General features: G+C 41.3%; 1 protein-coding gene across 2 annotated transcripts in view; it reads left to right on the top strand.

Annotated features, from left to right (window-relative positions):
• Positions 1 to 27,808, top strand: part of SH2D4A (SH2 domain containing 4A) — a 606,680-nt gene that overhangs the window by 437,159 nt on the left and 141,713 nt on the right. For both annotated transcript variants that reach the window (XM_086961815.1, XM_086961816.1), the window contains one exon: positions 26,267 to 26,471. In XM_086961815.1, coding sequence (XP_086817941.1) covers positions 26,267 to 26,471 — 205 coding nt within the window. The remainder of the gene's footprint in view (positions 1 to 26,266; positions 26,472 to 27,808) is intronic.

Raw genomic sequence — 27,808 nt, 5'->3', positions numbered from 1 at the left:
GGAGCATGATAAGTCTCTCACACTAGTGTGTCATTTACTTGCTGATGCAGGTCTCACTCTGAATGCAGCAAAGTGTGAGTTGCACAAGACCAGACTCAAATTCTTTGGATACATATTTTCTAATGGGGAATGACTCCTGATAAAAAGAAAGCACTGTCAGATGCTCGCCCCCCACAAGCTGTTACCATGCTGTGATCTTTTTTAGGCAGTTCACAAAACAAAATATCCCGTTCGAATGGTCTGTTGAATGTGATCAAATCTTCAAAAGAATAAACACAGCAATTAAGAATGCAACTTAGATGGTCTACTTTGACCCCAAACTATAGACTAAGATCACCGTGAATGCAAGCCAGGTGGGGCTGGGAGTAATCCTGCCTAAGACAATGGTCATCCAAATGCTCAGAGAAACATTGTGGCCTATGACACAGAACATGCCTATTCTCAGCCAGAGAAGGAGAGTCTGCCTGTAGTGTGGGTCTATATAGAAAGTGTTTCACTATCATACCAGACTACCAAGTGCTACTCACCATCTTCAGAAATGCAAAAGCTGGGATGCTCCTCGCATTGAGAGGTGGGGTTTTAGACTGCAAGAGTACGATTGTGCAATTGTACACAAGTTTCTACAGTGGATTATATAAGTGCTGACAAAGTTTGTCTCACCGACATTTCTCAAAAGTGCAAAATGAAGACGTATGCCATTCGGCGTTGAACAGCCAAAGAGCCAGTCTTCAAAGAAGGTGACTTAGGGCACAATTTACATGTTGGTGGTCGTTCTGCAAGCCGCGTCGGGTGCAGACCCAAAAAGACCGTCAAGTCTACGGTCTTCCTTGTAATAGGCTGAGCCGAAGACTGCCACAATGGAGTTCACTCCATCATGTAAGCTGCACCCTAAAGCTGTCTCGGAAAACTCAAATTCTGACAAGCAGACCCTCTGTCAACGTCTTGATGTTGGGACCCAGCAGAGCCTATTTAGATCATACAGTTGTGCTGGCGGTGTTTCAGTGGCAGACCCATGACGGCAGGTGTCCATCACGGGACCCATTCAGTATAGCTCTATGGCTGGGGCTATTTGATGAATCCTAGTAGCCCACACCCGTTGTATATTGGACAACTGTGAATACCCGCAAAACACACTATGAAAGCACTCCAATTCAGACCATGATCTTTTGCTGTCACACTGCAGATTACCAACCAGCCAACAGATTTTCAACACAGGAGACATTTTCTTTTTCTGTGTTCCTCTCCCTCTGTGTTTTTACGGTAATTTTACTTTCTCTCATCCTTAATTTTACTTTCTCTCGTCCTTAATTTTTCAGAACAAACATTCTCGATGGCAGGGAGGAAAATCCCCAGTTATCAAAGGGGGATTAGTCTGTCATGGTGAATGAAATCATTAGAGTAAAGACACCGGAAAGCTACACAGCCCACAGGAACGCCACCCGCCAACACCACCAACTCATCAGATCTGCCAATAGGACCGCCTTCAGAGACCGCCTAGACAACAACGCACACCACAGCAAGGAGCTCTTCAGCATCATAAAGGAACTCTCCAACCCCAGCTCCAACACCAACGACATCCCACCATCACTAGACCTGTGCGACTCGCTGGCCATCTTCTTCCATCGCAAGATCGCAGACATCCACAACAGCTTTGGCACCATCAACACCTCGGCAACATCCAACACCCCCGCTCCCACGACCACCACCCCCACCAACTGCCTCTTTGCCTGGTCCAACATCAACGACGATGACACCATCAAGATCATGAACACAGTCCACTCCGGATCCCCGGAAGACCCCTGCCCACACCACATCTTCAACAAAGCCAGCAGCACCATCGCACCCCACCTCCAGAAAACCATCAACATCTCCTTCGAGACAGCAACCTTACCGGGAAGCTGGAAGCACGTGGAGATCAACGCCCTACTAAAGAATCCCAAGGCGGACCCCAAGGACCTAAAGAACTTCCGACCCATCTCCCTGCTCCAGTTCCTGGCGAAGGTCATCGAAAAGGCCATCAACAAACAACTAACCAGCTTCCTCGAAGAGAACAACATCCTGGACCCATCCCAGTCCGGGTTCCGCAGCAACCACAGCACCGAAACTGCCCTGATCGCCGCCACCAACAACATCAGGATATGCTCGACAATGGAGAAAGCGCTGCCCTCATCCTCCTGGACCTATCAGCAGCCTTCGACACAGTCTGCCACTGCACACTAAGAGCATGCCTCCATGATGCCGGAATGCAAGGAAAGGCCCTGGACTGGACCACATCCTTCCTCTCCAGGAGAACCCAGAGCGTCCGCCTCCCCCCTTCCGCTCCAAAACCACCAAGATTATCTGCATCGTACCCCAAGGCTCATCTCTCAGCCCAACACTGTTCAACGTCTACATGGCACCACTTGCCCGCATCGCCCGACAGCACGACCTGAACATCATCTCCTATGCCAACGGCACCCAGCTGATCCTCTCGCTTACCAAGGAACCCTACACCGCCAAAACCAACCTCCACGAAGGAATGAAGGCTGTCGCCGACTGGATGAAGGACAGCTGACTTAAACTGAATTCCGACATGACATAGGTCCTCATCTTCGGCTCCACCCCTTCGGCCTGGGACAAATCCTGGTGGCCAACGGCACTAGGAACACCCCCACACCCACCAACCATGCACGAAAGCTAGGGGTCATCCTCAACCCTATACTCTCCATGACAAAGCAGGTCAACGCCGTCTCCACCTCCTGCTTTAACACCCTCCTCCTGCTTCGCAGGATCTTCAAGTGGATCCCACCAAAACTAGAAGGACGGTCACCCAAGCCCTCCTCAGCAGTAGACTGGACTACGGCAACGCACTGTAAGCAGGAGACCCGGCCAAACTTCTGACACGCATCCAGAATGCCTCCGCATGCCTGATCCACGACAACCCGCGCCGCAGCGACATCACACCCCACCTGAAAGACCTGCCCTGGCTCCCCATCAACAAGAGGATAACCTTCAAGCTCCTCACCCACGCACACAAGGCACTCCACGACACCGGACCAGCGTACCTCAACAGACGACTTGACCTCTACACCCCCGCCGGCCAGCTCCGCTCCGCAGACCACGCCCTCACCATCGTCCCCCGCATCCGAAAAGTGACCACCGGTGGCAGATCATTCTCCCACCTCGCCGCCAAGACATGGAACACCCTCCCCATTCACCTCCGACAAACCGAAGACCTTCTAACCTTCAGGAGACCTCTCAAGACTTGGCTCTTCGAACAGTAGCAGCTTGCTCCCCCCCCATCCCTTAGCGCCTTGAGACCCTCACGGGTATGTAGCGCGCTTTACAAATGCTATGATTGATTGATTGATTGAGAGTAGAGCCACAATTGTTTGGCACAGAAGTTTCAAGTGCACCTCTATCTCAGAAAAGTCTAATATGGGCCAGAATAGTTGACAGAGTGAATGCTGTAGCTAACAACCTCTCACACAGCAAGAGATTAGGAAGAGGTGGAACGACCTGTGGGGGAGTGTGCGTTCCCTGGCCTCCTAACATCATCTGGAGGCCCAGAGGACTGGGGGTGGTTCTACCAGCCCTACATTACAACTGTTTTCCTGGGAGGAAAGTCTTACGGATTCTCCATACTGAAGATTTGATTGGATGCCTGGTGGAATAGTCTTCTAAGTTTAACTTAGCAATGTTTAAACAATCACAAATGGAGTCCTGCCCTTAAGGTAGACTTTTAGAATGGTTCAACACCCTTATCAAAACAGATATATGTAAACTTGACTCGGTAAAATATCTTCTGTCATACCAATTCCTAGCATCATGGTTGTCCCTCCCTTTTGTCACAATGTGCAGTATGTTAAGTCAGATTGTGTAGTGTTCCCCATGGATTATTCCTTGTATTTGCTTAGTCTCATGCTCTATATCAACGTGTGTCGTTTTTCTCCCAAAAACAGGTAAACAATTCCATCCATTTGCACAGGAAGGTATACTGCTTGTAAGTGGGTTATTTCACCGATTCACATCATACACGTGTGTACATTTTGTAAATGTGTGTTCATCTCCACTGTACTCCTTGAACAAGGTATTTGCAAATCACCTTACAATAACTATTGCCTACGGTGTCAACAGATGACTACAACTACCATGATTTCTTGTTTTGGTACCTGCAAAAAAATAGTACAAGGCAATATTGCTTTATCATCCTTTACTTTCATATGTGCACACATCTCAAGAATATGTGCATTTGTCATGACATGGACAAAAATGTTTGTTGTTCTGCCCCCCAACCCTGTTGACCCCTTCTTATAGCTACATCGAATTGATGTAAATGCCCACATATTTATTAGTCTTTTGAATCCCATATTTACTAACCTGTGATTTGGAATGCTGAATAGAAGTAGTAACCACGCATAATTTACTTAACACTCTCCATATGATGACCACAGCCAGTTATAATATTCAGTTGAACCACAGTTTATATAATGTTTGTTATTCTGCCTGTCCTTGGAATGGTCTAGAACTCTAATGTACTCACTACTGTGTTTGACAGAATGTATTGTATATACATTGAATACTTATGAAACACATTGTGCATCCCAGAACATCATCACTGGAGTTAGCATCTGTGTACATCAGCCTGAATGTGTGAAACTATGAAAACACACAAAGACCTAATCATACTATCAATCTGATTTTTCTTTCTTAGATTGCCCCTTTTGTAAGCAAAGCCCCATAGGATGCACAAACTAGATTACATATTTTCTGCATTCTTCTCAGGTCCAATCCGCCAGACCTGTGGACCAACGTCTGTCACTCAAGACACCCTCACTCTATACCAGGAGCATTCTTTGCTGTGGACTCCACTCATGCACGTCCGGATGATTGGAAGCAGCCCTGTTAATCTGGTCTGTCAGGCCAGACAGCCGCAGTGAGTCACACTGGACCCACATCTACACCTTCCACCCCAGATAAAACACCATCATAGCAACAGGACACCTCCACTGTGTACCGAGGATTCCAAAACGAATCTTGTGTCACCCATTCCTTGCGGATGTTATTCCATCACTCACTCTGCCTCATGTTCTGCCAGGACCCAGTGGGATGGGGCACAGGGTGGTAGGGGTGGGGTTTGTGGGAGGGAATCTGTGGCCCACTAACGTGAGGACATTGGGTCCTTATCAGCCAGACCACCATTTAACGAGTCTTGGGAGCAGTGCACCAGTCCAAGACGTGAAGGGCCAGGGAGTAACTGAGCTCCAAGAGATCAATGAGGTGCAGAAGGAGCCCATGTTGGAAACACACCAACATAATGAAAATATGAACTCCCTGACTGGGGTACTATTTGTCATTTACCTCCATAAGAGCTGGGCTTTCCCAGTCCATCAGCCTCTGTCCCGGTCCAAAGTTCAAGAGATTCCCTGATTGGCCAGAGCAGAGATGCTGAGGTCTTGGAAGCTGGTGCACAAAGAGGAAGGGGACACTTGAAAAAGCACTGCACAGAAGGACTTACAGGATAGTCCGGTTGGTGTCCTCAGAGGCAGGAGGAAACAAGGGCCTGGTGACCACAGAAGTAGGGATAGTTGTTCAGTGCTGGTGCAGAGGGAACAGGTCAGCCAGGCATTGTGCCTCTTTGAGGTCCTTGCAGTCAGGAGCAGGCAATTTGGTGACACGTTCTCGAGGCAAGTTGGGCCACTCAGGAAGTGGGTCTTGGGTGCTTACTTCTCGTGCTTCAGGAGTCCGGTGTGGGCTCTTCTTCTTGGTGTTTGCTGTTGGGGCCGCGCTCCTGTATGTCCTCATGACTTGGTGGAGAGGCCGAATTGACCCTCCATAGCAGTTAGACCTATTCTGGCTTCAGTGCTGCGTCAAGGTCGTTGGGAGCAGTACGTTGGCAAACTGGAGTTCACGGATAGGTGACTGTAGTGTGCAAGGTATTGATACCGTCACTCCAAGGGAGCTTCACAACAATTTCTTGAAGGCTGGAGATGCTCCGGGGTTCTTGGAGTCCTTTCAGGTTTCAGGATGACACAGCAGCAGTGATTGACGAGTTCTGGGAGCAGCAGACAGGGTTTGGCGCCTTTTTCTTCTGCAGCACAGCTTCAGTTCTTAAGAAGCGGGTCTTCTTTGTTCTGATCTTCTCTTGTCCATCAAATCTGATGTTCAGGTCTCGTGATGCCACCTAATATTGAATTTAGGAGTGTTACAAGGGGAGACAGGTAGCAGCCAATGGGCTACTTACCTTTAGGGTGTCTACATCCTCTAGTGGCCACTTCCTGTTGGAAAGGGCACTACCCTTGTCCTAATAGGAGGTTATCTCACCATCCCAAGAGGTGGAATTTCAGGAGAGCGGGTCACCTTGCCTGCTCCACCCTTAGGGCGGTGTAGGCTAATTGGGGACACTCCTCCTAATCGAACTAATTTTCCCACATTTCATGCCACTAAAAGTCGAGCAGAAAAGGGAGCCTGGTCTTGCCCCCTATCAGGAGTTTCCTGTGTTGGATTTCAAAGGTGGCATTGCCTTTGAAGCTTCCTGCCCAGGAAGGCCATCCTGCCCTGGAGGAGATGTGAAGCACTTCTACCCAGAACAGGTGTTGTCTCTGTCCTCTGAGAGCGCTGGCTCTCACCACTTGAGGTCAGAAACATGTCTGGTAGTGTCAGGCTGGTAGAAACAAGTAAGGAACCACAGCAGTGCTTGGTAGGTTTTCAGGGGACTCTCTAAAAGGGTCTACTGTGTGAATTAATTAATAAATCTAACACAGGCATCAGTGAGGATTTATTGAGATAAGATGTGTGGTGCCAAACACCTTTAAAAAAAGTGAAGCCATCATGGAGCTAGGAAACTCATGTTGACAAGTATCCAGCCCATGTATTCTTTATGGCTTCCCTGTGCCTTACAACATTTCAGAATGGACACGATATTGTAGGGGCATATCTGCTCATGCTGATATGTTCACATATATGATATAGTGTACTCTGCCTCTAGGACTAAAGGCCTGCAATAGGGGTGAATTACCTGTATCTCATGCAGTGCATGGGAGGCACACACTGTGCCATGTTTACTCGTCGAATTTCTCTGCACCAAGACAAACAGCTTGCAATGGGAGAGTGCATACCTTTGGTGAGGGGTTCCTGGGGTGGCACAACCAATGCTGCCACCCCAGAGTACCCTCTTCACTTCATGTGTCCTAGGTGCCAATGGTACCATTTACTAGGGACTTACAGGGGTAACTGAAGTTGTGCCAATTTTGGTACAGGTTTTAGGAAAGAGATCTGGCACGGTCAATTTCTACTCTTGAGTAGACGTAGGTTTGCAGGGTCTTTTTGGCTTCCCTTTTTAGGAAAAGGTTGTATTAATGACCCTTGCCATGATTTTGGTACTTCTTCTGACAGCAAGACAAGATCGAACACCGGCTTTAATACACTGCTTCACAGCATTTGATCCTGTTTCATTATGGTAATCAAGACCCTACTCGGGCTTGGGCATGAGAGCCTTTGATGACCTACTGATGAGCTTCAAAGGTGCTGGTACTAGCTTGAATAATTACATTTAGTATACTCTTCCTTTTTGTCAGATGATATCTCATAATGAGTTGCTGTATTATAGGAAGCCAGTCCCTACTAAATGTCAAACGTTTTTGTATCCTTTTGCGCAAATATTTTTTTTTAGCCCATTTAATATTAGATTCCTCCATTTTTCCTCCTTACTGATGCCCTATATATACAACTCCATTAGCAAAGCTATTATGCCTGGCAAATATTTATTAACTAGGCCTATTAGATTTTCTAATGCTTGTATTTAATGAATGCCATTCATTTTCATATTTTCGTCTTTAAAGGTAAACCAGTAGGTCTGGTCTATAACTGAAAATGCCAGTCAGAAATATTGGCTTTGCAAATTCTTGTTGCCTATCTATATAGGCCTATGTCTATAGCTATGAAAACCATTGCCAGTAAAAGCTTAGGATCATTCAAGCAGACACATCTCTGGTGGACATAGCTACTTGCCACTGATCCAGCGCTCCTGTAGAAAAACTTTCTCACAAACGCCACCTATCACCTCAATACTCACCATTAATTATGAAACACTCAAACAGGCCCATAACACCAATGAGATAATTGTGAGCAACTGAATCATGTGATCTGATTAATAAATTCACTCACCTAATATTTACACTATTATATACAACTGCAGTTTATCATCTTTACCATGGTTTTTAAAACATTTATTATTTATTAAAAGGATCACTAAGGCGATTGGATCAACTGATAGTAACTAGACCATGAATAAACAAGACCAGCTTGTCTTTTCAAATCTAATTTTTATTTTCTTTATTCTTCAAAGAAAGAGCATTTACATTTTAGAATCTTTATTTTATTGGCAAATAAGAAAGCAGCATTTTATTTAGAAACAAATTAATGAACTGACATTTATTAAAAGCAAGATCAGAAACATGAAATATCAGCAAATAACGGTTTCCATATCCTAATTCTATTTCCCTGTCTATCTCTCACTTAACCTGAAAAGGAAAATATCATTATTATTTAAAGTCAGCTGTCCTTACGTGCGCCAAAAATCCAACAGCATGTCATTCAGGAATCAGGAAGCAAGAAGTTTTTACCCTGCTCATGATGTCAGGTTTTATACCTTTTCTCTATCTAAAACTTTCTACATTCTGCATTCTTTCAACGAAATCCAGGACTCTCATTGGCTGAGCCATGTCAGTCCACAGTTAGGTCATCCTTCTATTTTGTCCAAGTCCGGGCTTCACATAAGCCCTATTGTCTTTTCTCTACCACGACATTTGGCTTCCTTAAAGTGTTACTTTTTTCCCTTCGTGTACTGTACTTTTTACTTCCTAACCTTGGCAGACATTCACAAATCCTGTCCTTGGGCTTTCTTTCCGTGAGCACATTTTATTCAAGCAAAAGTCTTTTTCTTTTTATTAATAATGTTTAAGCAGCAAATATCTCCATTTTGTAAATGCAAGGCTCCACTCTGGACAAGGTTTCTCGTCTGTATGTCTGTCAGCCATATTTTTCCGAGCCACTTTTCAGGCCTCACTTTGGAAACTATCATTAAACAAACACAAAACATCAATTAATTAAGGAATTGAGACCCATTCTGTTTTTTTTTTTTTTTTTTTTTTTTTTATCCTCATCTTGCGATAATTGTATGCTTACGGAGTGTCAGGTGTCTGCGTCTTTGATCGTTTTCCAACACTGCCCCTTGGTCTCACTTGGCTGGGGAGTTATGACCTCTTTTTAGTTTGAGCAGTTTCCTTTACTCGTTACATAACAATGTTTCTGGTTTGGATCGGGAGGAGCTAGCCAACTTGACTACTCGGCAAGTACCATACTTGTCAACCAGAAAATATATCGCTTTAATCATAGGACATAAGTGTGGTGATTATGTGAAGTTTAAGAAATTTTCAAAACTGTCCCAGAACTTAAATCTCTTACTTACATTACTTAATTTATCCAATTTGCTGATTCTTATTGCTGAGTTCAGCCATTCTGCATGTGTCGGACAGGTAGATTCTATCCACTTAATACAGATCTCTCTCCTTGCGAGAACTATTAAGACAAAGAGGAGATTCTCCTGTTCCTTGGTAAGTCCCTCTACATAACTTGAATCTAATATCCCAAAAAGAACAAGAGTAATACTCACAGTTAGTTGTTTTGACAAGATGGTGCACAAGGTCTTACCGACTTGATCCCAATATTCTTTCAATTGAGGGCAGCTTTTAAACATGTGGACATCATCTGATTTTTCCTCTCCACATTTGGGGCATTTTTTTATTCCAGCATTTTTGAATTTGGAGAGTTTTTTTGGTGTCCAATATGCCCTATGAATAGTATATAAATGATTTCTCTTCAGCGCCGCGGATTTCAAGTTGGACCAGCATTTGTCCACTGATTTTTCCCAAATTAAATCCAGATCCGTTGTTATGATGTCTTTGCCCCATATTTGATTTTCCATATTGGCGTCGGTGTTATTTGCCATAATCAGAGCCCAGTACCACTTCGCCACTTCCTTAGGTTGTCGTATTGCTTTTATCATGTCATCTTCCAGTTTTTCGTTACCGCTTATATTGGGCAAGGTTTTAGACCAGCTTGACATTTGATAATATTTGAATCTGGATATAGTGTTGTTTGTTAGTTTTTGCAATTCTGGCCATGTCTTTAAGTTAGAGCCATTTAGTAATTGCCCCCAATTTTTGATGTTGGTATTTTTCAATGCAAATGCAAGAGTGTCCTTTAAGCATTCTGGGGTTCCTGGCGATTCCCAAATTGGGGCCCATTTGCTATAATACGGTATTTTTAGAATGCCTCTGATTTGTGTCCACATGTTTGCTGCATCCCTTAGTATCTTTAACTTTATTTTTTTGAAAAATTTGGGGTGTCCAAATTTAAACAACACATGGTCTTCTGCTTTTGTAATTGCTTTAAAATGGTCGGGGTAATGTATGTGACTTTTTAGTAATACTTTGATATTTTTAAATTGAAAGGCCCTACAATATTCCACCAGGTCTGGGCTAGCTAGACCGCCATCTTTCTTACTTCTCCTGATCTTTTTCCATGCGATTCTTGATCCTTTTGTTGCCCATATGAAACTTGTTATGTTTCTTTGTGCTCGAACTAATTCAGTCTTTCCAAATTCCATGGGGATCGTGTTAAATAGGAATGTAAACTTTGGGAGGACGGTCATTTTGATTATGTTTGATCTTCCAATCAGGCTCAAAGGTAGAGAGGTCCAAATCTCAAGCAGTTTCTTAACTTCTCCGGCAACTTTGTTTAAGTTTCTATTGGCTATCTTGGCTAAATCATGATTTACTAAAATTCCTAGGTATCTTATTTCGTTTTTAATGAAGTTGCTTTGAAAGTTCGTGTTCCATGTCATGAGTTCTGTCTTAGTTTGATTTACCAGGTATCCTGATATTTTCCCGAATGCCTTTAAAGTTTTCTCAATGCTTAACTTGGCTTTAGGGTAATCTGCAGTAAAAATCATTAGGTCATCCGCATACAGAGCGATTTTTTTCTCCCAAGAACCATACTTAAATGGACTGATGTTATGATCGCTTCTTAGCTTGTTCGCTAGTGGTTCAATATATAAATTGAACAATAGGGGCGAAAGTGGACATCCCTGTCTCGTTCCTCTAGTTATCTTTATATTTTCTGTTAGGCTCCCGTTTATTAAGACCTTAGATCTTGGGTTATTGTAGATCTGTTTTACCATGTTTATAAAACGTGGACCAAGGTTGTTCTTGATCAAAACGTTCTCAAGAAAGGCCCAGTTGACCCTATCAAAAGCTTTTGCGGCATCAACGGTGAGTATGGTTAGGGGAAATTTCTCGTTTGTTGCGATATCTATTGAGGTCAGAAGTTCATGAGTTACTTCATGAAGATATCTTCCTTTTATGAAGCCTTTTTGATCTTGGTGTAATACTTTTGATAGTACTCTCCCTAGTCTTGCTGCCATAATTTTTGTGAATATTTTATAGTCTGTGTTTAGTAACGAAATTGGGCGGTATGACTCACATTTAAGAGGGTTCTTGCCAGGTTTTAAAATGATTGTAATGATTGCATCATTCCAGGAGTCTGGTATGGTTTTCTGTTGGGTTAGGATTGAGTTGATTAATCTCGTTAAATGCGGAAGTATAGAGTTTTTCAATTTTATGTATAATTCATTCGGTAGTGCATCTGGCCCTGCGGCTTTTCCTCTTTTCAAACTTTTGATGGCTTCTGCTACTTCTTCTACTTGAACTTCCTTATCTAGAGCTTCTTTTTCGGTCTCTTCAAGTTTTAGAAGTGCTGCGTCTTTCAAATAGGAATCTATTATTTGAGCTGAGGGATTTATGTCTTCAGTATATAGTTCTTTAAAAAATTTCCAAAATTCAAGTTTGATAGCCTCTTCATCAGAGGAAGGGATTGTTTGTTCCTCCGGAATTATGCTCTCTACTTTGTTTTTAGCTAGATCCGATTTAAGCTTCCACGCTAGCCATTTTCCGCAGCCTTCTCCGAACTCATGTTTCGCCAGTTTGCTAGCGTCCCATTTTTTCTGTAACCTATTTTCCAATATTTGTTCTATTTTTTCTTTTTGAGTCCGTCTTTTGTTTAGAAGATCTTGCTTTCTTCCCTCCTCTTGTTCTGCTGAAATTTTGATATCTAAGAGTCTGATTTCTGATTCTAAATCCAATATCTCTTGTTTTACTTGTTTGTTTTTGTGAGCCCCTAAGCTTAAAAGTTTACCCCTTATAACCGCTTTATAAGTGTCCCAAGTTATTTGTTCTGTGGTACCTAGCGCGTTGAGCTCAAAGAAGATGTTTGTTTCAGATTCCAACTCCTTTATGATCTCTTCATCTTCCAGCAAAACTCTTTCGACTGTGAATCTTCTTTCCGATCTGTTGTCTGTAATTTGTAATTCTAGCTGGACTGCTGAGTGATCTGAGAGGAGGGCAGGTAAATGAGATACTCTTCTCACTTTCTTTGACAGATCGTTTCCAACCAAAAAGAAATCAATTCTAGATTTGTGTCCCAGTTTTTTGTTATATAGGGTGAATGGTTGGGACTTCTCTCCTTTGTTTTTCCAGATGTCTACTAAGTTTAGATCTCTTTTGTAATTCCCAATCCATTGTCTCATTTTCTTTAAGTTGGTATATCTACCTGGTGGTGATCTATCTAGTTTTAGATCCATAACTAGGTTAAAGTCACCTCCCAGTATTATGGGAGAGGTGGCTAAAAGAAGGTGTGAATACAATTTTCGCAGGGGATCAGCATCATCCAAGTTCGGACCATAGTACCCTGTAATAGTAATGGGAGAATTTCCTATTTTTACATTAGCTATGGCCCAACGTCCTTTGTTATCAACTTCTGTATTGATTATAGTTGCTTTTAACGACTTTTTAAAAATTATTGCTATTCCTTTTATATTGCATTGTTGCGTTGTGCATATCAGCGCGTCTACCCACCATAAATTCTTGACTATTTGATCCCATTCTTCTTTTAGCAAGTGGGTTTCTTGCAGTATTATTATTTCGCTTTTCCCTGTTCTGATATACTCTAGGATTTTATTCCTTCTGCTTTTAGTTCTCAGGCCATTAACATTCCAGGACAGAATTGTTACATCTTTACCTACACTTCCCATTTATTCTGTTCTCTTTTTGTGGATTATGTTTCACTCCCAGTTGTTCTGATTTTTCGCATTTTCGCAGATGAGGACATTTTTTATTTTTTTTCCCTATTTTGCTCCCCACCCTTTTACGTGTGATTTTGTACTTGATAAGTCGTGCTTTAAAGTTACCCTCCCCGGGGAAGCCTCCATCTTCTTCTCTTTCGGTTATCTTCGTAACCCTTTTGGCTTCCCGATTCTTCCCCCGTGATTTTTTATGTACAGTTAAAAATTATGATTTTAGTTGGCTGTGTTACTTCTCTCGTTTTTTTTATTATTTTTTTTTTTTATTATATATATTTTGTCCAAAATTATTTTTAAGTACGATTTAGGTCTATTTGTCTCTTACTCTGCTTTATATTTACATATTTACATTATGATATGCATTATATGTTTTTTCTTTCCTTTTCTTTTTTACGTTTATATAAGCTACATTTAGCTCTGAGGCTCTTCTGCACGCTTCTGGTCTTTAATTAACTCTATCAAATTTTTTACTTCCTCAGGATCTCTTATATTGCGCATTTTGTTTCTCCACATAATACGTAAGGAGGGTGGAAATTTCATTTGTACCGTGGCACCTAATTGGTGCAATTCAGACATTAAATTCCCCAATTCCCATTGCCTGGTCTGAGAAGCATTTGACATATCAGATCTTATTTTAAAGTTCCAGCTGTCTTTGTTGTAAGTCCCTTTTTTCAATGCTTCTCCCAGAATTCTATCCTTCAGCGTGTAAGTTTTGAAGTTTACTAGGATCTTTCTAGGGTTTTTTCGTTCCTTGTTTTTTCCATAGGGATCCCTGTGAGCCCTCTGTATATCATCGTCGAGAGTCTCTTTGCCTGCCCATGGGAAATGTTCCATCAGTAGTGCCACTACAAAGGCTTTAACATCTTTGCCTTCTTGATTTTCTGGCACATTTAGAATCCTTATGTTGTTTTTCCTTGCTTGATTTTCTAAGGATTCCAGTTTTTCATTCATGATCTTATTTTCCAGTCTCAGGGAGTTTATCTCTTTTCTGTTTTTCTCCACCCTTTTATCCAAACTGGTAACTTCATTTTCTACTGCTGTAACTCTGTCACCTAGTGCGTTTAGTTTGCTATCCAGTTTTTCGCAAACCTCCTGTATTTTGTTTTGTTTTGTTTCAGATATGGAGAATTTCTCTTTCATTTCCACCCATATTTTTTCAAGGAGTTCGTCTGTGTGCGTTTTTATTATGTCTTTGTTCGGTTCTACAGACCTAAAGTCGACGTCTCCCCTATCCTCAACCTCTTCAGTTGTGTTTGCCACAGCGGCAAAAGGGTCAGCGCCTCCCTCCGCCATATTACGTGTCACCCTTTCTGAGGTGTTTTCTTTGATTTTCCAAATCTCATCCAAACTTATGTTTTCTCCCAAGTTCTTTTTCTTGTTTTGAGGTTTTCTCCCTTTCTTCCCGCTGCCTGTATTCTGTTTTCCAATTATAATAGGGGTTACTCGCTTTTTCTCTTTTCTTAGGAAGCGGGTATCCAATGATTTGGTAGTGACCTCTTCCTCACTTTCCAAGATTTCCAAAGTTTTTTGTACTTCTATAGAGTTAGACGAATTCAGGTCTCGCTGCTGGTCTCGCTGTTGGATTTTAAAATAAGACCTAAGAGAGGGAGTGACTTTTATTTTTACTTTGGATTTCTGAATGAACTCCAAACTGTCTTCCTCTTTTTCTATATTATTCTTTGAGCGGCCTCTGGTCGATGTTTTTTGTCTTTTCCTGCTCACTCTTGGAGTTATGCCTTTTGGAAACTGCTCCTGACTCAAGAACTTTCTATTTCGCAAACTATAGAAAGATTTTGCTATGCCGGGCTGAGTTTCTGTCTGCGAGGGTTCGATTTTGATTTTGGGCTGATTTTTTGGGAGATTTTTCTTTAACTCTTGAGGTGTTTTCTCCTCTGTATCCTCCTCCTGTAATGATTCTATGGCCTTACTCATGTGCCAATTATTTAAATTTTTTTCTTTTAGGTTTATATTTATATTTGTATTTATTTTTAGATCTTGGCAGGGTTGAAAATGTTTGTATGTTTGGCAAAGCAGGAGATACTGATATAAATGTCTACTTGTGCTACTGGTGTTAATGGAGCTATAGTCTGTATTGTAGCATGGGTTTGTTTGTAGCGTTTTACAATTGAGACAATTGAGACATGAAGTGGCTTGATGAGTTATACTGTACAGATCATCCAATTTCAGGACTCTTTCAGTTCTTAAAATATTGTTTGTTTCTCTTCCCTCGCGTTTATATTTTAATTTTATCCGTTGAGGTTTCAGCTCTGCCTTCTTGCTTTCTCCAATACACCTCCAGTCACTCTCTTGCTCCGTGGTGTGTTTCACTGCGTTATTGGAGCCACTCGCTTTCAAACCAAAGACTCCTTCGTTGTTCTCCTCGGGCTGCTGCCGCTGCTGCGCCTGTTCCCTGACTCTGTCGCTCGTGCCCCGGAACCGAAAGCTCAGTCTTCCGGAGGCACGGCGGCAGCGCGAGTTTGCTCTTCTCGCGTTACACCACTTCCCTGTCGCCGCTCCTGTGTCTGCTCTGGGGCGAGCTCCAGGGCCCTCCGACGCTCCACTCGCTCCACTCGCTCCGTTGCTCAACCCGAGCCGTCGGTCTGCAACGGCAACAAGCCGGGTGCCCTCGCTCCTCCGCTCCACTCCGCCGACAGCTCCCCAAGGAACCAGGTCTGAACACAGGAAGCCGGCGCACAACCTCGGAACACCAACGGCGGAACACTCAGTCTCACCGCTCAAAGAGCGGGGGAGCAATCCATCAAATCCGTCAAGAAACACCATGCCAGGGGTGGTTTGTAGGTAGGTGTTTCCTAATTCAAACGCTCATCATGTTATCCACTTCTTTGATCTATAAACAGGCTCTAAACCAGCTCGTTTGGGATGTATTATGCCGCAATATATTTACCGCATCTTGCTCCGCTGCTTGCCTAAGCTTTTGCCAACCCCTGTTGCGATGATCACGGGTGCACCGGGAGCTCTCCGACCGAGCTTCCTACTCGGCCGCCATCTTCCCCGCCCTGAGACCCATTCTGTTACCCGCCCCCCTTCTAATAACTAACCGGGTTAATTATGTTACCTAGCAGAAGCAACACAGATGCAGCTTTTATATTTACTTTTTTCTTTCAGGAACTGTACGAACTCCAAAGGCTTTTGTCACAAAAGACATAACATAAGCACGTATAATAAGCACATGCCATTAGTTAAACAGCCGCATTTAATACTGACAAAGACAATAGACAAGAGTTAGTTTATTATTTTCTTCTTTGTGTATGCAACATATAGCACATTAATTAATCCCGCGTGTAATATTTGCAATTTTAAACTAAGTTGATTAATACTTTTCACCACATGCTTATTAGTTCAATTAATCATTATGGGAGATTAACTTCACAGGTTAGAACAAAATTTTGCTCTTCACCCTGCTCCATCAACTTGATCCAGCGCTCCTGTAGAAAAACTGTCTCACAAACGCTACCTATCACCTCAATACTCACCATTAATTATGAAACACTCAAACAGGCCCATAACAACAATGAGACAATTTTGAGCAACTGAATCATGTGATCTGATTAATAAATTCACTCACTAATATTTACACTATTATATACAACTGCAGTTTATCATCTTTACCATGGTTTTTAAAACATTTATTATTTTTTAAACGATTCACTAAGGCGATTGGATCAACTGATAGTAACTAGACCATGAATAAACAAGACCAGCTTGTCTTTTCAAATCTAATTTTTATTTTCTTTATTCTTCAAAGAAAGAGCATTTATGTTTTAGAATCTTTATTTTATCAGCAAATAAGAAAGCAGCATTTTTTTAAGAAACGAATTAATGAACTGACATTTATTAAAGCAAGATCAGAAACATGAAATATCAGCAAATAACGGTTTCCATATCCTAATTCTATTTCCCTGTCTATCTCTCACTTATCCTGAAAAGGAAAATATCATTATTATTTAAAGTCAGCTGTCCTTACGTGCGCCAAAGGTCCAACAGCACGTCATTCAGGAATCGGGAAGCAAGAAGTGTTTACCCTGCTCATGATGTCAGGTTTTATACTTTTTCTCTATCTAAAACTTTCTACATTCTGCTTTCTTTCAACGAAATCCAGGACTCTCATTGGCTGAGCCATGTCAGTCCACAGTTAGGTCATCCTTACATTTTGTCCAAGTCCGGGCTTCACATAAGCCCTATTTTCTTTTCTCTACCACGACATTTGACTTCCTTAAAGTGTTACTTTTTTTCCCTTCAAGTACTGTACTTTTTACTTCCTAACCTTGGCAGACATTCACAAATCCTGTCCTTGGGCTTTCTTTCCGTGAGCACATTTTATTCAAGCAAAAGTCTTTTTCTTTTTATTAATAATGTTTAAGCAGCAAATATCTCCATTTTGTAAATGCAAGGCTCCACTCTGGACAAGGTTTCTCGTCTGTATCTCTGTCAGCCATATTTTTCCGAGCCACTTTTCAGGCCTCACTTTGGAAACTATCATTAAACAAACACAAGACATCAATTAATTAAGGAATTGAGGCCCATTCTGTTACCCGCCCCCCTTCTAATAATTAACCAGGTTAATTATGTTACCTAGCAGAAGCAACACAGAAGCAGCTTTTATATTTACTTTTTTCTTTCAGGAACTGTACGGACTCCAAAGGCTTTTGTCACAAAAGACATAACATAAGCACGTATAATAAGCACATGCCATTAGTTAAACATTATAACAAAATGGGGTTGCCAGGGCTCGAATTTCATACAAAGCTGCTCTTTATTTAGCAGTTCTGGGCCTTCGTTTAATGGATTCCGAAGGCTCATGTATTAATTCATACAATACTATACATTCAACTTATTTGCATTATTCACAAACGTCAGAGGTTTTCACCGACCTTAACAATTAAAATAGTTGATACAAACAACAATCTTGTAAATGATACTCAATGCAAACATAAATGATAACATTCAATAACAGTTAAACAAGTGAATTATATCAATTGTGGTGATAAAACAACTCAATATGGTACACCTGTACTTATTTCTGTACAAATCATAATGTACCAAATGAATGAAACGGAACACAATGGGCCTTTCGGTTTTCTCAGTTCCCGAGTTATTTTAAATTGCCCTATTTGTGATTGGGGATTTTTATTAATCCTGTAATCTCCAAGGTGTGGGATCCCTTGGGACAGCCGAACAGCCGACGCGTTTCTAAACCCTTGTTCTGTTACCAGGGTTCTTCCTCAGGGCTGAGCTGTGTACCTATGGTGTAAAAAATTGGGGAATGTTTAACTTCTCCTATTCTCTGAATTGTTAGACTCATAAACATTTCTGGAAAAAGAAGAGGAAGGGGACTTTACCTCATTCTTCAAAAGCGTTCTCTTTCTGTCACTTTCTTACAAGGGGCATCTTTGTATCCTCCACTCAGGCCTGGGTAATGAATCAGAGGATGGCTTACTGTAAACTGTTCTCACCGCTTGTGCGAATTTAGTACTAAACAATACATGGCATCAATCGATTTAGTATTAAGGGGGTGCCAGCACTTACTTGACCGAAGATGGATGGTTCTCTATGTTTGCATTTGATTTGTGATTCTTAACTGGTCGCTAGTACTGGATGCTGTTAAGTGTTAAAAAAATTCAGTCAAAAAACTCAGTCTGGGTGCATATTCGATTTTGTTTCCCTGCAGCGTTAACACTTACTTAGAGGCAGGAGGGATGTTTTTTGCACATGCGGTGTTGCTTCGCTGTATTTTCTTTGACTTGGCGGGGGGTCCCTGAAATGTTAAAGTGTGTGGTTTGTTATATTATCTCGGAATCACTCGGGTCAGCGTTTGCGGCTTTTATAGACCTTTCTTACCTCCTTTTACTCTGAACTGGTTCGCATGACTTGCGTTTCAGTTACCGCTAGTCGACGAATGATTTTCAAACGGTCCCCCGGAACTGGTTTGAACCTTATATGTGCTGCTGTGCATAGTGGGACTTGTAGTCTCTGATGACTTTCAAGTTTTTCGCTGGTTGGCGGCTGCAATACGGGGTTTGGTTATGATGTGAATATTGGTTATATTTTAGATAAATGCTGGCACTTATTTACGTTAAACAGCCGCATTTAATACTGACAAAGACAATAGACAAGAGTTAGTCTATTATTTTCTTCTTTGCGTATGCAACATATAGCACATTAATTGAACCTGCGTGTAATGTTTGCAATTTTAAACTAAGTTGAATAATACTTTTCACCACATGCTTATTAGTTCAATTAATCATTATGGGAGATTAACTTCACAGGCTAGAACAACATTTTGCTCTTCACCCTGCTCCATCACCACCAACACCACTAATTTATGTTCTTAGGCATCAGTTCTTACACCCTAACAATAAATAACAAATTATAACACCATGTATAGTGATGATTTTTCCTTCCTTGCCGTTAACGTTGCATCATCTGCCAAACGGACAGATACACTGTTCTCTGTTGTGAAGAAAGCACTAATAATTTGAAGGTGAACCTATGCATCACTAATAAAAATAATACATGAAAACTGGGGCAGCTAGACAGAACTGAAAGAAACAAAAACTATTCCTCATCTAAAAATAGGACTCCTGCTGGCAGGGCGTCTGGGGGCACTAAGCCCTGATCAAAGAAAAACAGTTAGTCTCGTCTGCTGCCTTGTGATGTCACAGCTGTTAAGCATGAACTTACTTTCAAGAAACAATGCAGCACTATACTCATAGTCGTGAAGAAATACTGGCGTATTTGGTCATACATAATATATCTAAGAAAGATTAAAAAAAGATTAAAACAAAAGAATGTTTGTTATTAACTCTTCAAAAACTGACATGCCATAGGATATTCTTTACTCAGCTAGTACAATGCATTACATATGCATGTACCCCGAGAGGCACCACTGATGGTCAGATAGGACAAGGCATGGGGAATAGAAGTTTTAGTGACAGATTGTTCCTGAACTGAAGCAACGACTTTGAAATTTTAACATTTCCCGAAATGTTATTTCAAAATGTGGGCATTTAGCCTGAGACAACTTCCTCAATGTTCTTCTAGATTTGCAGTTTGAGAATTGGAGAACTGCTATTTTCACACTAGCCACTGCAGATCAGTGGCTTATGGGACAGGGTTTGTTTGGTTTGCTGCATTAAACATTTTGTAAGTGGTAAAATAAGTATTTAATTTCAAATGGTTCAAGATACGACACCAGTGCAGATCTTACAGTATGCAGGTGGTATGGTCAAATATGCTATACATGTCCATTAGATAGACACTGATACCGAATACTGGCCTCAAAAGACTTAGGGTGGAGTTTACTGGATTATTCAGCAAGCCATTCACGCCTTCAGCGTTTGGGAACACATAAGGAGTCATTGTTAAAAGAAGGGATTTCTCTTTAAGAGGAGTCTCAACTCTTGCCACTCCGCTTGTATTTCCTCCTATACACGGTCCTTGAAAGTCAGTGGAAGCCTTATAGTTGATCCCCATGGACAGCATGATATTTCATTTATGTGGTTTTCTCTAAGGAACATAACAAATTCGGACTTTGTCTGATTTAGCTAGACAACAATCATACAGAATATTTTATTATTGATGAAAGATCTCAGCAGGTCATGGCTGGCCTTACGGGACAAAGGAACAACTCTCAATACACTGAGGACCAGAGGGGCGCTTTTAGGGTTGGATGAACTAAGTGCTCATCAGCTATCCACCATCTAACACATCCGAGGGAATGTGCATGCGTTTCTTGTAGATGCTTATAAAACGTGTCCCCGCCCACACTAATTCCTTGTGGAGGCGATGGGACTCCTCTGCAGCGCTCACTCAGTACATTATGGGGCTGGTGGAAACACGTTTATCAGGGCTGCGTTTAAGTCCAAGTCCACCAGTGTCATCTTGTTCCTCCACCTCAGGACAACCTCTGTATTTGCCCTAGAACTGTCCTAGGTATTTGCTTTCGACTTCTGTACTTGCTCTAGATCTGATCTAATTAGACCTGACTTGTCTTAAAAAACTCCTACTACTAAAAATAATAATCATGTGCTTATTATTTAGTTTGTTAGAGTGTACTTCTGCCATTTCTACGCTCTGTAAAATGCCAAGCGTACTTGTCCATTCTAATGGTTCTCAATATATGTACCCTTGAATAGACCAATGCAACTTTGACCTTGCTAGCATCCAAACCTGTAACCTTCAAATGACAGCAGTTGTCAGTGGTGCACCTTTAGTTTACTGAGCAGTTGTACAACATACCCCTTGTATACACATATTCCTAGTATAACCAGATTCTACATCTACTTGTATGATTCCTAAGCACAGTACATGTTTACTGTATGCTACAAAAATTCCTTTCTCAGGTTTGTTTCTCTTACACACTTTGAGATACACCTACTGCACAATGATTCATTCAATTTCTCTGATTAGACCATTCTCTTCGCGGTTTCTGATTGACCGTACTACAAATGCTTCATTATTCTGTAGTGAAGCTTTCCCACTTGGCTCTAAATTTTCAGACATCCCTCAAGAGAGGCATTACTCTATAGACCATGTGCCTCGCCAGTTTCACTCTTAATGTGTTGCATAATTTGGACCTGAATTAAGGGTATGACATTGGGTTCACAGCGTAAATGCAGATGCAATTAGGACTTAAAAAAACGAAGTACACGGTTTGAAAAGAAATGGTAAATTGAAATAATAAATCAATAAAGGGAGGACAAATCGAGATCTTTGCTTGCATCTATCTATACTGTATGAAGATTGTCCATGGCACATGGTGCAGTGAACTTGGTTTGTTTTCCACCTTTCAGAACATAACAAATGTTTTCTATATTGTTAGCACACAGTGTCAATATCCTTGGTATTAACTAAGTTGCCTTCAGCAATAAACCCCTTAAGAATCCACAATAGTCTACAAGTGAAGAAACATAGTTGCCAGCAAGCTTACTAATTGTGAATGGACGTATTTACATTTTATATGTATTTTGGGAAAAGTTGTCTCTTCAACCCTTCTGATCTCTTCAACTGTCATGGATCTTTGTGCAGAAAATAGCCTGTCATCACGGTAATATTTCCTGAATTTATAGTTGGGATCGCGGTAGAATAAAAACAGGGCAATAGTTTTTCTTTCCGACAAGGATGTAGTTCAATTGGTCTAGTTAAGAGGTCTGCAACCATTTATTCAATAGGAACTACTTAACGTTAATTGAAAATGATCCAGAGCTACTAATTTTATTAGTGTTGCAATAGAGACCACCTTAGAAAAGATTACATTAGTAGCTACCATAGGCAACATTACAAGGAGTGATCACCTAAGGGCACCAGGCACTGTTGGCAGCAGTAATGTGAAAAAAGGCTTTGTCAGCAAAGAATGTTTATATAGGTAATACATAATAGCAACAGCTATAATACCCCCAGGCACCAAATACATATTAGCAATAAATCTCTTCAACGCCACTATTTATCATTAAAATATCAGCTTACATATTTTGGAAATAATATATATTTTTTTAAATATCAATTTTGAAAATACACATGTTTTTGCCTTGATTGCACACTTTTCAATTTTGGGATACATATATTAATTCAGTCAAGCAAAAGCTTCTAATTTAGGAGGCAGAACTTCTCACAGGAGAGCTACATACGAGTAGCTGGCGAACTACCAGTAGCTCACAAGCTACGCGTTGGAGAAGCCTGGTCTAGTTTAGGGACAAGCAAAAAACAAGGCACAGCAAGACCTTATGTGGCCAAATGAAACCACTAATATGTTGGTCATAATAGGACTCTTTTTTTTAACCTTCAATAACATCTAACTAATTTTAAAAATGTCATTGGAACTGCAGAGATTTTTGTTTCATGGATATACTGTTCTAGTCAGTGGCTGCTTTTTAAAAAAAATGTAGATTTTACATAGCTTGATGGGAAAAGAACTTTTTTTATTATTTATTTATTTATTTTTTGTGTTCGAATCATTTTTATTCAATAAAACAGAAAGCAAATGTACAGGCTTTGATACGATACAGTCATGTGGTTACATTACGGTAATCAGTGAGTGAAAAGAACATAAGAAAATATGAAATATGAAATATGAAAAATAAGATAGGAAAATGAGAAAATAAGAAATGAAAATAAGAGAGATCAGAGCCACAACGTCAACATTGATTAGCATTTGACAGTTATACATTTGACATTGATGTGTGCGATATGGGTCTATAAGTAAAGTGTCAAATGTTTGGTCATGGGAAACATTGCCGAGCTTCAGCAAAGCAATAATACAAAACAACGTGTTTATGATAACATTGTGGGTTTAGATTGGTAATCAATTCTATAAACTATAGAGGCCTCATGTCGACGTTATGCTTAAGCGCCTATAAAGCTTGCGAGCCTAGTTATGCAACCAGAATGGGTTCAACAAACAATGCGTGTGCCAGGGCTGCCTATTGCAATATGATGCGCATACATAATTGAAGGGACCTCATGGTGGTTTGAAAGAAAGAGAGGTCACGTCCAGTGAAGACCAGAGTCTCTTGCTTGTAGCGCGCCATGGGGATGAGTTTAGGGCCGGATTATCCACCCCTCAAATACAAGCCAACCACTCCCTCCAGGCATTGAAAGAGACCTCAGAAGCCGTCTTCCAGTGGCAGAGGACGACCTTACAGGCCAAGGTGAGGAACAAGTCCAGGAGTTGTCGGTCGTGGTCTTTAACTACCAATGGGTCGATGGCCCCCAGAATAATGTAAATAAATTCCCTCTCAGGTTTGATGTGAAATATGCGCTCAATATAGTCGAATACATCAGACCAGTATTTCTTCAGCAAGGTACAGTGAAACAGCATATGCGGAAGATCCTCATCCGCCAGGGAGCAATTCCAACAAGTGGGGGAGTCTCTCAGTTTCAATTTAAACAATTTCTGGGGAGTCCAGAACACCCTATTGAGTATCATGTACTTGGTCTGCGAGAGGATTGGTGATATTTTGTGTGTGAGGGCTGAGGCGTGTATCTTATCCCAGTCAATAATTATACCAGTGTCATTGGGCTCTGATTCCCATTTAATTTCGTTACGTCTTAGTGTTTTACTCAAGTTCGGCGTGAGCAGCTTGTAGACTTTAGATACAAAATGAAATGAAGATTGCAGGAGAGGGAGCATCTTTTCTAACCACGGCGTTGCGTGTATGAATGTGCGTGTAGATATAGCTGACTTTATTTTAAGGAAAGCATAGAAGTCAATTGGTTCAAGGGAGTGTTTAGACTGAATTGAAGAGAAGGGCAGCGGCACATGGTTGTCGTAGAGATCTGAGAAAACATTGAGTCCTTTGTCTGACCAATGCTTCCAAAGAGGGGACGAGCCATTAACCTTAATGAGTGGGTTACACCATAGAGACGAGGACGTCGACTTTCCTAACTGTAGGCCAGATTTATGTGTTCGGTCAAGTCTGAGAAGAGCATTTTTTGTATTAAGCATGATGTATTTGGAGTGTATGAGGTGGGACAGGTCCATGGTTAAAATTGCTGATAGAGGGGCCTTACCAATGATAGCTTTCTCTATGTTTACCCATAGCGGCGTGTAGCTGGGAGTTTCATGGAACCAGGAGATTCCTTGTTTACATAAAAAGGCTGTTTGGTAATTCCAAAAGTTTGGCAGTCCTAGTCCACCTTTTTGCTTGGGTAGCTGCAGTTTTTTCATAGAGATTCTCGTTTTTTTGTCTTTCCATAGGAAATTAATAATTAATTTGGTTATTTTTTTCAGAAAGTCCTCCGTGAAGGTCATTGGGAGCATGCTTGCCATATAATTGATCAATGGGGTGATCATCATCTTTAACGTTTCCGCCCTACCCCACCACGAGAGGAATTTCGGGGACCACCCTTCTAGGAGTTTACTTACTTTTTTGAAGAGTATGTCCTCATTGATTTTCAGCGTCATAATCAGGTCCTTCTCAAATTCCAGGCCAAGGTATTTGAAGGTCTTAGGCTGCCAAGTGAGCCCAGAGTCACCCAAGATGGTACTATCACCCAAATTATTTAGTAATTTTACCTCAATTTTGTCCTTATTCAGGGAGTACCCTGATACACCGGAGAACTCTTCAATCGTGGAAAGTAACGCGGGTACAGCTTTGTCAGCCTGTTCACTAAGTACTAAAACATCATCGGCGTATGCCGTGAGTTTTATAACACATTTCATTGAATGGGATTCCCTGTATGTTATGATTTTCTCGGATACGGTACAGAAAGGGTTCGATTGCCAGGAGGAATAGGGATGGGGACAGGGGCCAGCATTTCTCTCCTCGTAAGCTGAAATGTCTTGAACTTGCTTCCTTTCAACAATAGATTTGCATAACTTCTAGGTATCTCTTGAACTTTATTTACCTAAATGATGTTGAACTCAAATGTTATTGGCAGAGGGAACTCAGACGAACGGGCCCAGTCACTTTCATCTAACCTGATGCCATATGGTGCTGTAAGCAATCCTTCTATGATACTCCTTTCTCTGCATGTTTTAATTAGGAGTGAGTGAGTGAAATGTTAAATTATTCAATTGCATTGGGGTGGCAGAAGTGTATCCTTCTCCACATGTAATCTGTGGAATTATTTACCCTTCATACTCTGAGCTCAGTTGGATGTACTACAAATAAGGAAACAGCTAAAAAGTTGTCTCTTCCTCGCATTAGGTAGGTTTGCCTACTGGGCTTGTTGTCTGACGCTAGCGCCTAGTGGCCCATGGCCATTCGCACGCTTTCTAAGTCTTTTAATTGATAGAAGTGCACAATTCCTGCAAAGAGTGTACAGTTTAAAAAAACATATTATATAAAGCTGACGAGGACAAAGTTTCAAGATTATGATTTTACAAGGGCAAAATTTCACAACTGTGTTCACTTCTAATTTTAAGAAAAATATTAGGATTTTTTTTAATAAAAGAGAAGATTCTAAAAATGCAGCGATTGCGCACATTAATTTAAAGTAAGACCTATAGACAAACAGATATTATTGTATTCGATGCTTATTCTTTAGGATGTAAATGTTAACTAAGTATGAGACAGGCACCTACCAAATTAATATATATGTTTTGTTTTATTTCCTTTTAAATTGTAGTACGGAAATCAAAGGCGGCTGACCAACATCGACGTTCTGTTGCCAAAAGTGCCATAGAAGACTATAAGAGGTTATCTCTTCAAGCCATTGAGAGAGGAAAAGTAGCTGCAGTAGTAAACAGCCTTTGTGTTGAGGAGGGGAAGCGACCTCCAATTCCTCCAAAACCTAAACAGGAAAATTTGGAGTCAAAGGCAAATTTTACAAGGTACAAATGTAACTTCACTGAGCTCTTCAGAGATATTTTGTTGAGTTGAATGTATGTATGTGTTGGTATTTGTAGAGAACAAACCTAGCTCGAGAGCAACTGACCTCTGAACACTGTACCGTAGATGTATTCGCAGTGTTTAAAACCCACATTTCAAAGGGAACCGTGAAATATTCTAAATGTTTCATGGCTTCTGTAGGAAATATGGTTTTCATCATTTTAATGGCAGCTTCCAAAGCATTTCTCAGAGCTTTACCATTGTCGGGGCAACTATGTAGCACGGAGGATCAAATTATGCAACAACTTCGTCCAAATTATGTGGCAAAAAGACAAATTAAGTGGCATATTTTCTAGCAGAATTATGTTCATCCATTTGAGCTGGAAATAAATCTTTTTTTTTATTCTGCAAATGATGTGGCAAAGTGGTAAGTCTATAATTACTTAGTGAACCACTGTCCATTGTGCGACAGCAATGCCCACATGTGGGTCCTGTCCTGCTGAAGAGGCCCAAAAAAGTTGAAACTGGTCTGGGGTTGCTTGTGGTCCCTCTGAAGGGGGCCTCTCCAGGCACCTCAAGACGGACTGTTCATATGAGGTGTAGGGTCAGTACTGATATGCATAAGGCACATGTCTGTTTACAGGGCATAGTGGGAGAAAACTGATGAACTGGAATGTGACTCAAGCTCTCACCAGTGGCAGATATTATTTCATGTATTCCATCCTTCCTTCACCTTGTTTGTTTTAGTTGCGGCCACAAGTGTGATTGGTATGCTGAGGTGTGGGTCCCATACTCAGTGTACCATTGGACTCAAGCTATTCCATGCCCACAAGTCCCAAATATTCTGAAACTGGTGTGGTGTTGCTTTTGGCCCCTCTGAAGGGAACCTGGCAGTGCAGAGCAGACAGTGCTGATTTACAAAACACCAGCCTCTATCTAAATTGGTAGATGAAAGAGTAAAAAGGAATATGGGCATGAGCAACCATTAGTGACTTAGATTAATTCAATCATTCTTTCCATTATCTTGCTGTTAGTTTTATTTGATGCCTAAAATGCAATAGGTTTTCTCAGGTGTGGATAATGCGCTCTTAGCCCCATGGGACTCAAGCTCCACTCTACTGCCAAGGGCTCAAGGCGCAAATAGTTTGAAACCGAGGTTGCTTGTGGTCCCTTCTGGCGGGTGCTTTCCCTGGTAGTTTGAAATGGATAAGCATCTGTCTCACATGGCGTACTGTGTTCAAAAGGATAGACTGGAATGATTCTGAGGGACCACCAGTAGCTGAGATTAATTAGCATTTTATCCATCAGCCTGTTTGTTTGTTTCCCCCACTCCAAGCGC

Source organism: Lissotriton vulgaris, chromosome 3_1 (genome assembly GCF_964263255.1).
Source record: "Lissotriton vulgaris chromosome 3_1, aLisVul1.2, whole genome shotgun sequence".
Classification (NCBI taxonomy): Eukaryota; Metazoa; Chordata; class Amphibia; order Caudata; family Salamandridae; genus Lissotriton; species Lissotriton vulgaris.
The sequence above is the reverse complement of the archived record's forward strand: the minus strand, read 5'-3'. Positions and strand labels throughout refer to the sequence as shown.